The sequence below is a fragment of the Notamacropus eugenii genome, chromosome 4 (genome assembly GCF_028372415.1).
Source record: "Notamacropus eugenii isolate mMacEug1 chromosome 4, mMacEug1.pri_v2, whole genome shotgun sequence".
NCBI lineage: Eukaryota > Metazoa > Chordata > Mammalia > Diprotodontia > Macropodidae > Notamacropus > Notamacropus eugenii.
Genome location: NC_092875.1, coordinates 290,581,073 through 290,594,116, shown reverse-complemented (window position 1 = coordinate 290,594,116; position 13,044 = coordinate 290,581,073). Strand labels below are relative to the sequence as shown.

Below are 13,044 nucleotides of genomic sequence, written 5' to 3'. Positions count from 1 at the left end.
ATTCAGCATATGCAGTTGCTATCTTGATAGTCATTATTTTTACTTTAGAATATTTGATCCACTGCACTGTTAAGTGATATAATGCTGTATCTCATCAGAACTGATGTCACTTCATCAGATGCTATTTTAGTCCCCTTTTTCTCACTTACTTGTGTTACTACTTATTTGAGTTCATCAGACCCAGTGTGTTCCTTGTACATTATATATATATACATATATGTATATGTATAAAGTATATTTTGAATTAAATTACAGAAACATGTCTAATAATAACTTTAGAAAATGAGACTTCATTTTGTCTATTTTGTTAGGAGAAATTATATGCCATAAAATTTACAGTCTTTTCTGTTATTGTTAATATTCTAAGATGGTTTCCTAGATATAGTCAGACCAATAATTCAACAAAGTACACCATCTCCTCAGCTTCATGAGCACATAGGGTTCCTTGTGAGTTCTGTGCAGCAGTGGAGACAGAGCTAGGAAACCAAAAACTATAGTAGCAAATCAGCTCTGGCAATTCCAAAACCAGAAAGGACACCTCACTTCTAGGGTGTTCTTTTGGGAGCCTCAAAAGGTAAAAGAGACATGTGGTCAAGTGAAAACAATTTGTGTTTGAATTCTTGGCCTCAGTCAAGTGCCTTCCCTTTCCTGGGCCTATGGAATGAAGGATTTCAACTAGATGATCTACAAGAATCCTTCTTACTCTAAATCAAGCCTGCAGAACCTGCAGCCCATGGGCCGCTTGTGGCACACCAAAAAGGATTTCAGGTGACCTATGAAAAATGGAGAAGAAAACCTCTTCAGCAGCCATCCAAAACAGCCACAGATTGTGCAGATCTACTCTAAATCCTTGGAATAGGGCCATGATGCCAGCTGAGCCTAAAAGCTCAAGTGCTGTTTCTAAACAAATTTAAATTATCTTTTGATTGGGGGTAAGGGGATACGTCTCAGGGGTGGGGAACCTGTGGCCTAAAGACCACATATGGCTTTCTAGGTCCTTGGGCGCAGCCTTTTTACTGAGTCAAGTTTTACAGAAGAAATTCTTTCATTAAGGGGATTTGTTCTATGAAGTTTGGAGTCAAAGGTCTACAATTGAGGACCTGGAGGGTGACATGTGGCCTTGAGGCCACAGGTTCCCTATCCCTGCTTTAGACCAAAAATATTCATACTGTTCCTCTGAATGAGTCGGTACCACTACTAGATCCATACCCCAAAGAAATCAAGAAAGAGGAAAAAGGTCTATATAAGCAAAAATATTTATTGCATTTATTTTTGTGGTGACAGACAACTAGAAACTAAGTAAAGATAGTGCCCATTAGTTGGGGATATGGCAAAACAAATTATGGTATATGACTGTAATGTAATACTTTTGCATTGTAAGAAATGAAGGATATAGTTTTGGAGAAGCCTTGGAGGAAAGATATGAACAGATGCAGAGTCATGCAAGCAGAAATAAGAGATTAATTTATAAAATAACATTATAAAGACAAAAATAAAGTTTGAAAGATCCTAGAATTCTGAGCAATATAGTAACCCACCAATCATGGTTGAAACATGCCACCTTCCTGATAGATATTAGTCATTAGTCTTAGTGTTTTTTTGTTTTGTTTTGTTTTACAGCAATAGTTTGTCAGTTCTTGACATTTTTGTTTTCAATCACACTTTTCTTTGCCCTTTACTTAGCATGATTGATCCTGTTTCATTGTGATCTTTAAATTATCCTGAAAGGATTGATTTCCACAGAACAAAAATTGCTGTTTGAAGTGTGCTTTTTAACAGCTGGGGGTTTTTTTTGCACTATCTATTCTGAAAATCCTCAGAATTAAAAACAATTGAGTAATGAAATATGTATGTATGTTTTGAAATCCAGCTCACAACTGACAGTTGGCAGTGGAGAAATTAGCTCAGTCTGGCTTCATCTGATCAAGGACAGACATATCAGAAGCATACATGCATGTTACAAAATGAAACCATGTTAAAATTAGTACTATTTCCAAGTAATTCGCATACCACTGTATTAGGTTTTGGTCCCAACTATACATTATCATAGAAATTTTTAATCCATTTAACTTGTTTTGTCGTTGGATTTTTTCTTTTTTGAGTAATTGTGGATCTTAATATCTTTTGTAATTGCCTCAATCTACTATTTGGTTAAAAATATACCAGCTCATGGACATGAAAGGTATATGATCTGCTTCTAGTTTTCTTATGATATAATTATAAATACTAAGGTCACAAATCCATTTTTAATTTATTGTTGAATATGACATAAGATGTTGATCTAAACCTAAGCAGTGCCATGAGCACTGAATATTCAAGTATTAAGTCTTTGAAGAGCACTTTGTAATTGAATCTATACAAGCATTATAGTTTTCTCCTGTGGTAGATCAATACCCAAATATCTTGAGCATTTTTTAGTTACTTGGAATGGGATTTCAGTTTCTATTATGACCTCTTGGATTTTTCTATTATTATATAAAAATGTTTATTTTTTTGAGGGTTTCTTTTTTGGTAGACTACAACTTTGCGCTGAAGTTATTGTCTTTTCTAAGTAAACCGTTGAGTCTCAAGCAAATATGAATAGTTTTATCTCCTCATTCCATCCTGTCCAACAGTTTGCTTCCTCTGTCATTGACACTTTCACTTATTTTCAGTCTCTCCTTTTCTGCTGGCACATTCCCTCCTGCCTTTGAACAGTAAGGGTGCCTTCTCCCAGCCTCAAAAAACTTTTATCACTTGATCCTTCCATCCCTATTAACTATCCTGTATCTCTTCTGCCCTTTGCAGTTAAAGTACTTGCTGACCTCCAGTTGCCTTTCACATATCTCGCACTAGATGTCCGGTAGACATCTTAAACTCAATGTATTGTCTAAAATGGAACTTGTTATCTTTCTTCTTAAACTCCATCTCCTACCTTCCCTATTACTGTAGAGGACAATGCCATCCTCCCAGTCCCTCAGGCTCACAGCCTAGTGTCATCCCCAACTCATCACTGTCTCCCTCCTCTCATATCCAATCTGTTACCAAGGCCTGTCAGTTTCACATTTAAAACATTTCTCCATTACACGCCCTTCTCTGCTCTGACCCTGCCACCACTCTGGTGCAGGCCCTTACCAACTCATATGCTTTTATTTTTACAGTAGCCTACTGGTGGATCTGCCTGCCTCAGGTCTCTCCCTGCTCCAATCCATCCTGCATTCAGCCACCAAAGTGATTTTTCCAAAAGTGTAGGTCCTACCATGTCACCCTAACTTCCCACTCAAGAAAACTCTTGTGGCTCCTGTTTGACATTCAGAGCCCTTCATAACCTAGCCCCCTCCTACCTTTCCAGTCTTCTTACACCTTAGTACTTTCCACATACTCAGTGATCCAGTGACATGGACCTCTTTTCAGTTTTATAAAAAAGACATTCCGTCTTCTAACCCTGTGCCATTTTCTCTGACTGTCCCTCATGCCTGGAATTCTCTTCTGCTTCATGTATGCCTACTGCCTTCCTTGGCTTCCATTGAAGACCCAACTAAAATCCCATCTTCTACAGGAAGCCTTTTCCAACCCTTCTTAATTTTAGTAATTCTTTCCCTTTCATAATTATTTCCTAGTCATGTTGTCTTGCTTTATCAATTTTTTTTGTTTGTTTTTTTGCTTCCCCATTAGACTGTGAACTCCCTGAGGACAAGGGATGTCCTTTGCCTCCTTTTGCATCCCTAGCCCTTTGTACAGTGGGCACTTAACAAATGGTTTGTTGACTCATTGAATACCTATCTTTACACCTTTAACTTCTTTCTCTTATTCTATTTACTGTTGCTAGCATTTATTGAACTATATCAAATTAATAGCAGGAGAGAAAGGGAATGCTCACTTTAACATATTTATTGGGAATACTTCTAATATCCCCATTGCAAATGATGCTTGATTTTAGTTTTAGATATTTTTTATGATACTGAAAAAAGAACCCTTTATACCTCTCTCATGTGGGTAAGGTAAAAGCTTTTTCTTAATCTTTGGAGATAAAGATGTGGATTTTTTAAATAAATATTCACTTAATTCATTCAATTCAATTAATATTGGCCTGTAGTTTTCCTGTGCTTTATGTTTCTTTGGTTTACATATTAGCACATTTGTCTTATGAAAGGACTTTGTTAGAGGGCTTTCTTTATCATTTTGGGGAAATAATTTGTGTAGTATTGGTACTAGTTGTTCTTTAAAAATGAATCCATCAAAATCTTTTTCTCATTTCCCCACCCCCTCCTTTTAGTTCTTTCATAGCTAGTTCTGTTTGTTTTTCTGATATTTAACTATTCAAGATCTCTATTTGGGCATCTGCACTTTCTTTTGTGTTCTCAGTTTTGGTAGCTTATAACAGCTTAGTAGGGTTCTGATACATATCTTGTTGTGATTTCACCTTATTTTGCTATGTATTTATTTTCTGTCCTTTTCTTAATCAGGTAAGCTAAAGTTTTATCAATTTTATTGGTCTTTACAAGAACCTGCTTTTAATTTTATTTATCATTTCTGTAGAAGTTTTGGTTTCCAGCTTATGTATTTCTTTCTTAATTTTAATATTTCCCATGCACTTATATTGGGTTTGTTTTTTAGCTTTTAGATTCCTTAACATAGATATTCAGTTTATGAACATTAAAAGGACTCAGATCAATTGACACAAAAATATTATAATATTGCTTAGAAATAAAAATTTTCATCCTACTATCTTTCTGTTCTTTGTCTTAGAGAATTTTTAAAAAATGAACTATCATTTGACACAGTTTAATCCTTTTGAGATACACTTAGATTTAGGTCCTTCTGATGCTAGTTTTCCTTTTCTATTTTTTATTAATTATGTTTTTAGGTATTTAATTTCTCCCTAAAACTGCTTTAGCTACATCCCAGAAAAACTAACAAACAAAAAAACAAAGTTTAAGTGTAGGAGAGAATAGGGGGTTTTACATGAATACTTAAATCAAGAAGAAAAAAGAGAAGAATTAGGTAACTAGAAAAAAAGGAAGAAATAAAAAAGATTAATAAGTTAAATGAAACTTCAAAACTGGAGAAAAGATTGACAAATGAGAGGGGGAGAGAGGTGGTATTTGAGGGTGAAGGCAAGAGAGCCTGTGTGAATAGTGTGGCCGCAAAGTAGATTAAGCAAAATAACTAGAGACATATTACTGTGATAATTTGAAGAAATAAAACAGTATTAGAGACAAATGAAGGAAAGTGTAAACTTAACTCTAATAACTTTAAATGGGAATTGATTAAACAGTCCAATAGAATGAAACAAATTAACAGATTGAATAAGAAAATAAAACTCATAATTTCTTGTTGACAAGAATTATACCTAAAAAGCAAAATCATAAAGAAAATTACAACATTTACCATGCATCCAAACAAGCAGGAATTACAATCATGCTGTTATGCAAAGCAAAAAAAAAAAAAAATTTGCCACATAAAAAGAGATAAACAGAGAAACAGTATCATACTGAAAGGGACCACAGACACAAACCAATATCACTATCAAATGCTCCAAACAATTTAGGGAAAATTTGCTGAATTACATGAGGACATAGGAATAGTTTGCTCCTTTTCTCTTGGTTCTGGCCTGAATCTATGATCATAATCATTGTAAGTGATTTCTAATGTAGAAACTAACTGGTACAAATTGTCGAATTGTTCTTATCTATCATAAGCAAGAATTGGAGTCATGTTTTCCTTATTCTAGGGCCATCCCTTCTTCACTGGCTATATGTTGCTTTTTCATTGTCCTGCATGACATACAAAAAATGAGATATAAATCTAAATCAAAATCTTTGAGACATCCTTTTTATAAAAAAAGCTTTATTTTTTTGTCTCCTAGTTTCACTTATCATGAGAATATCAGTTTTGCTATGATTCAGTCCTTGGATATTGGTCAGTTCGTTGGTGATTGAATAGAAGTCTCAAAATTAGCACACCTTTAGTTAAGTTAATGGTTAAAGAGAACTTAAAAAACTGTATGATTGTTTGCATTCCCTGTCTCCTTTTCTGTTCCTCTATGATCCTTATGCAGAAACAAAAGAAAGACACACAACTGAGGTCCATTTTGTATTTTCTTTGTTTCTTGAGTTGTTATTGCCAAGAATTCTTTACCTTATGTCCAGTGAGAAGCTTCTCTCTTCTTAGCCAGGTTGGTCTTACAGCTGACTCAGTCTCTCAAAGCCAAAGCTTTTCTAAAATGGTAGAACCTACCATGTTTCACCTCTAGAAAAACCCTGAAGAATCAAGTCATCTCCATGCCATGATGAGGGCACAACATGAACTATCACATATTATGTAACAGTTGTTATTATCACTAAAATGTTAAGAAATGTTAGGCCAGTAATTTCACACAGCCCAAAAGAAAACTGGCTTCCATTCACAAATATTACCTGCCTCTGGAAATTTTGACTTGAGGCATAAATCATATATTGACTGGAATGAAGCCAAAGAAGATATGTGGAGGCTGGTTTGTGTCAGTTTCAAATAAAGTTAACCACATCAAGTAAAGAAAGTATGTCCTAGTTTTTGGTTCAAAAAATGGTAGACTCTGAGCATTGGGGTTACACATTATGTTCCTGTAATAGAAAGTAACAGTAGGATAGATACCACCTCTCTTCCTTCTCAACGGCAAGGACACACAGGTAGTCAGGTCAGACAGAGATTATTTTCATTGGCTCCCCAGTAGCTATGACCAGAGCCCTGGGAGAAATTGCAAAGTATATCAAATATGTCTCTTGAACTTAATTTCCTTGCCCTCTAGAAACCCATTATTCTGCTCCAGCTATCATAATTCCTCGCCTCATACAACTAAATTTTGTTTTAGTCTTCCCATTAAATTTGGGCTAATCTCCCAAAGAATAAGTTCCTCTTAAAGGAAGTAATGTTAATCTAAATATGTCCTTAATTTATAAAATTGGAAAGAAAAGATTTTTCAGCAAAAGAAAAAAGCTAATTTCTGGAGAGAGAGTAGATTTAACTCGAAACACCACCTAGGGTTGGGTAATCGTATGATTATGCATCAGTACTGCAAGGATCCATATTTACCACCTAACTACATAAATTGCTGTGGCTAAAAAAATGAATTACCAGCCTTGTGAACAACCTTTCTCCATGGCCTTCTGTTCAGATTCTTTCCAGTTGGTAAGATCTGCCAGAACTTGCTTTCTACTTGGGATCGCCTTCAAGAATACAGGTCATCTCCATGTACAAATGAGATTTTGAAATACAAATATCTTGGAAGTCATAAGTGTCAAGAGGAAATATGCTTTAAGTTTTTTTGATTTTCAGATGTTTTTCAAAATTGTTATTACTTGGATTTCTTCATAGAGCCAAGCTGTTGATCCAGAGCCATTCTCAAGTCAAGAATCCAGCCTCATCATAGAACAGAAACCCCCAGTTTTTCCTCAACAATATGCATCTCAGGCTCAAATGGCGCCGGGTAGCTATACACCCATGCAAGATCCCAACTTTCATACGCTTGGACAGCGACCAAGTTATGCTACACTACGTATGCAGCCTAGACCAGGCCTTAGGCCAACTGGCATAGTACAAAACCAACCCAATCAGCTGAGACTTCAACTCCAACATAGGCTCCAAGCACAGCAGGTATGTTATTTTATTTTGCATATATGTGATACATCTGCACTTGAGGCGAATGGTATTGAAGGGCCTTATTATCAGTCCACTTCTTCTGAAAAAGTGAAAAATACTCCAGTGGGCCCTAACAGTTCCCCATCTTCTACCCACTTTGCTTTTTTCTCTTCTCTCTCTTCCATCTTTTCCTTTCTGGCTTAGTCCCAGTTCATGGCATAGTTTGAGGCTCAGGAGAAGGTGTTCCTCTTAAAAAAAAAGTCCCACTTCAGGATTCATATGGCCATTGTGTGCTGATAGGTAACAGGATGTACCACATGATAAAGCAAATGTATATATAACTTCACATGATATTCAGTACAGGAGAATGTTTCATTTTACTATTTATGACTTACTACTTACTGTCAAAATAGTAGCACTGAGCATTTTCTGTAGCAGAGTAAAATCCAAGTCTCATTTTCAGTGTATTTGTTCGACCTTATCTTCTACCCTTGGCCACATTTTCTGATCATCTTCTTCCCCTTCCACTTGAGTATTTGAATTATTGAATATTCTAATCATCAAATATTCAAAAATACCTTCTGAATTGTAAGCAGTATGGAAACTCAAGGATTAAGAATCCTAAGAGAAAGAGTTCAGCTGCCAATAATATGATTTTAATTTTAGACCCTATCTTAAAGCTTGCACCCTGCCTGCAGCTTGTAAATTTTTTAACAGGGCTGAAATAAAATGTATTCTTTCCAACTTTTTATGTTTGGTATATGTGTGCATTTAGAATCGCCAGCCACTTATGAATCAAATCAGCAATGTCTCCAATATGAACCTGACCCTGAGGCCTGGAGTACCAACACAGGTGAGGGAGCGGAAGCTACAAAATTCTTCTGTTTTAATACTTAACCTATTTTGTCCCTAACTATGTTGATCAATTCTTCCTCTTTGATATCCTGGGCATAATAACTTGTTAAGTCAACGGATAAGAAAATTGACCACACTGGATGTGTAAAATCATCTGGTTATCCTCCCATTACTTCCTTTCCCATTCTCCTAATTGCTACAGAATTTATCTTCTCCAATATAAACACAAAATCCTTAATGCCATAGTTAGGACCCATTTAGCTGCCTACACCTATTCCTTATGCCTCCTCCCTCCTGTGGCTATCACCATTTGTTTTATTCCCTTTCTATTCCATTCTAATTCCTTTCCTTATGTTTGTCCCTCCTATCATCTCCTCTCTTCTCACTACCTCCTCCCTCTGTCTCACCTCTGCTTTTAGGGACCTGTCTGGGAGAACACAGTAGTATGAAAGGCCTGATTGTTCACTTTTTTGAGACCTGAGAGTATTTATAGTGAGGCACCAACCTGCCATCGTCAGGGTTCATTGAAGAAATTCCTCTTATCTGTGAGATTATGTTATGTTGAGTTTCATGTGGTACTTCCGGTAACTGTTCTGTTCCATAGCAGGGCATATTATACAAGACTTCATTGTAATTATTATTTGTGTGGAACTTGGATCAAAATGCTGGTTTTCTTCACCACTTCCATGATCTGACTTAAGACAGTTTAGAGGACCTGTTTCACATCTAGATATATACACATTTGGTATATATGGATTTTTACATTTTTGTGCCTATCCCCAATCTTTACCACCTTCCCTTGTTTTAGGGACCTATTAATGCACAGATGCTGGCCCAAAGACAGAGAGAGATCCTGAACCAACACCTACGGCAAAGACAAATGCATCAGCAGCAGCAAGTTCAGCAACGAACTCTGATGATGCGAGGACAAGGGTTGAATATGACACCAAGTATGGTAGCCTCTGGTGGCATACCAGCAACTATGAGCAACCCCAGGATTCCCCAGGCAAATGCCCAGCAGTTTCCATTTCCTCCAAACTACGGTACTGGACTTACATCCCCACCACCTTTCACCAGTCCTTTCTCCCCAGTGTCCCCCAGTCCTGGGTCACAGCTCCTCTCTCACAGCTCCTTGCATGGCTCCCAGATGAATCTGGCTAACCAGGGAATGATGGGAAACATGGGAGGACAGTTTGGGCCTGTCATGAGTCCCCAAATGCAGCACAATACCTTCCAGTTTCCCAGCTCAGGTACCACCTTTTCTCTGAGTGCAGGTCTTACTTTAAGAATGACAGAAGTAAGTGTGTGTGTACATTGCGTGTGTGTGTATGTGTGTGTATGTGGATGTATGCGAGTGTGTGTGTGTATATATATATAGTATTTATAATTTATATGTCTGGCTGTGTCTTTACACAAATATCTATATATTTTTAAAGTCTCTGGGTCTGACTCAAACAAATCAATATATTTCTACAACTATATGCAATAGAGAAAGAAAGAAACTAATTTCTCACAAGTAAGGTATCAAGGGTATGTCCAGATCTTTTGTAAATAAGAGTTATTGGGTGCTACATATATAGACACTACAGAAGGCCTTAATATTGATTTGTTTTTGAACATCATTCTCAAGAGATTAGTTATCAGATATGTAATGTTATGAATATTAATACTTTGTATGCATGTACCAACGTTAAATTCACAATTTAATTATTGATAGAATTAGCTGATTATATTGACTTTATTTTTTAATGAACTTTTTTCCTAGAGTTTGCCAGAACTATCTGTAACCTTTATTTGTGTTTACAAAGTTTAAGATTCCTGCTTCATTATAGGGGAAAAAAGACATTTTTTTCAAGGTTTTTGTTTCTACTGCATAATCTTGATGTCATTTTATAATTGATTTAGTTACTAATTATAAATGCATGTTGTTCTAATGTTCTGGGCATGAATTTGATTAACCTAATATTAAAACTTTTCCTATTTGCCTTCTTATCTTCTGTCCTTGGTGCCATGTTCTGAGAACCCCAGCTTCCTTAGATGATGATTCTGTAGATTCTAATCAGAGTTTGAACTCTGCTTTCATTAAATAGACTCAGAAGAACAAGAACACATTTTTCAAATTTTGGAGGTTTTCTTTTCCCTTAGGCTTTACCCAAGTGTCAGAACAAGCCATTATAATAAAAATAAAAGAAGTTAGTCATAAATAGTTGTTTTCTTCAAGTACATATACAGGCAACTCATCTAATTCATTGGTGGTTTTTCAAATGTGTGACTAGAAAATCTCATTGCTGGGCAAAGGGTAACTAAGTTTAAAAACAAAAAGACTTTTTTCAGTTCAGTTGTAGCTATGTATTGTAAATTTAGTGAATAATAAGATAGAGGTAGTATGAGGTAGTACACAGACTTATACCTTCGCATGTTGGCTTTGACATTTGATAGCTACGTGAACCAGAGTTAGTCAGTTCCTCTAGGAACCTCCTCAGAACCATCAGCAGTTTGAGATTTATATTGGTGGAAGAACGTTCTGCATCTGCAGTTTTCCAAGCTGATGAAATCACAGATCCTTCTTGTAATTGGGCAGTAATAGTTAGTAATTTAAATTTACACAGTGCTTAGATTTACACAGTTAATAAAGAAGAGTTAACTTTCCACATCATGGATAGGAATGTACATATATACAGCTCATTCTTTAATGTATATGCATGTTTCTTGGGCTAACTTTTAGAGGTAATTTTATTTTTTTCTCCACAATTACAAATGAATGGACAGTATGGGACCTAAGATTTGAGTATTAATTAATTTAACACAAGCCAGACAGAATGTGTCTAAATAGATATTATGAGAATACCATTTAGACTGTAGCATCCACTGAAGTTAACTACAGTCAGTCTTAAGAAAAGGTTAGACATGGAAAATGGCAAGGAAGTATTTTGTTTTCTTTTGTGTAAGTCTGGCTTTGGTAGTTAATGTTATAACTTAGTACTACTTCTTTAACTTCTACAAAACAGAAATGGCAAAAGAGTTGAGTTTTTTCTTATTTTTTAATGTCATTCTTCAATCTCTTATTAAGGATATGTTATTAGCCACAGTATTATCAGACATTTGAAAGTAATGATTATAAACATTTAATTGGAAATGTTCTTTTTTTTTCCTACCCAACATAGCATTACTAATATCTACTTACTTTCTTTTGATTTCTAGGAATAAGTCAGCAGCCTGATCCAGGCTTCACTGGGGCTACAACTCCCCAGAGCCCTTTGATGTCCCCTAGAATGGCACACAGCCAGAGCCCCATGATGCAGCAGTCTCAGGCCAACCCTGCCTATCAGTCCTCTTCGGAGATGAATGGGTGGGCACAGGGAAACATGACTGGAAACAGGTAACAGAGTGCTGCTGATGTTCTGGCTCTGTATCCATTATATAATAGAAACAGTACATAGAAGATAGTTGGTCACAAGGTAGCCAGTTAGGCTTTCGTAACAGTGTGTCCACCATAACGTTCTCTTCACTTCACTCCCACTCCGTGCTGCTTTCTCTAGAGCAGAGAGAACTTTACACAAACCTGAACTTAAATTGTAGCCTTCTTCATTGTTAATTTATTCATTCAGTACTATTTTGCAAGACGTGAACTTGAGAAACTGTAAAATGGCATTTATTTTCCATCTGTTTGTAATTGAAGTGCCTATAGAAAAAGAAGACCTAGACATTATTAGTCCTTTTATGTGTTTTTTTAAAAGCAGGTATAAAAATAGTTAAAACCTATATATTCAGAATAATTGCCATCCTGTGGCCAACTCTTAAGCCCTACAGAAAGTCTGTGAAAAAACAGTTATGGCTTGATCTTCATAAAGCACCCTCACAGCACCTTATATGTTCCTCCATCCAATTTCTGTTCTCTGTTACTCCCCTCCCAAACCCCTTTCACTGAAATAAGTCAGTGAGTCCCTTTTTCTGTATAACTGATAAATGCCTAAGAAAATTATATTTTAAAAGTCTTGTAGCCAAACTTGTTAGAGCTTTCATTGTGTGTGTGTGTTTATGTACGTGCATATGTATGTATAATCAGTCTTTCTCATATTTTCAGCATGTTTTCACAACAGTCCCCACCACATTTTGGACAACAAGCAAACACCAGCATGTACAATAACAATATGAACATCAGTGTCTCTATGGCGACCAATACAAGCGGTATGAGCAGCATGAATCAGATGACAGGACAGATCAGCATGACCTCAGTGACCTCTGTGCCTACGTCAGGGTTGTCCTCCATGGGTCCTGAGCAGGTGAGTACTGGAGGAGGTATAGCAGCAGTGGCAGCAGAGTCTGACACTAAGTTAGCTTTTTTCTAGTTCTTTAATAAAGACATCTTATAGACAGACAGTGTTTGCTCTTAACTCCAGTTTATTTGAAGAATATGTTTTAACTTTCAATGAGGCTAACAGAAAAGCTTATTAATAATTAAATGAACGTATACAAATCTCTGTCTGCTGAAGAATCTTTTAACAATGATTCTTCATTTTCTTGTCACTTTTATAATTATTTTAGAAAATCCTCAGAGTGCTTTCATTAAGAAAGTGAATTTTCCAAACT

General features: G+C 36.1%; 1 protein-coding gene across 24 annotated transcripts in view; it reads left to right on the top strand.

Moving 5' to 3' along the window:
• NCOA2 (nuclear receptor coactivator 2) overlaps positions 1 to 13,044 on the top strand; it is a 346,666-nt gene that overhangs the window by 319,003 nt on the left and 14,619 nt on the right. For 21 of the 24 annotated variants that reach the window (XM_072604810.1, XM_072604824.1, XM_072604819.1 and 18 more), the window contains 5 exons: positions 7,336 to 7,614; positions 8,375 to 8,452; positions 9,263 to 9,704; positions 11,656 to 11,833; positions 12,539 to 12,737. In XM_072604810.1, coding sequence (XP_072460911.1) covers positions 7,336 to 7,614; positions 8,375 to 8,452; positions 9,263 to 9,704; positions 11,656 to 11,833; positions 12,539 to 12,737 — 1,176 coding nt within the window. The remainder of the gene's footprint in view (positions 1 to 7,335; positions 7,615 to 8,374; positions 8,453 to 9,262; positions 9,705 to 11,655; positions 11,834 to 12,538; positions 12,738 to 13,044) is intronic. The other 3 variants (XM_072604831.1, XM_072604829.1, XM_072604832.1) reach the window with 2 other exon arrangements.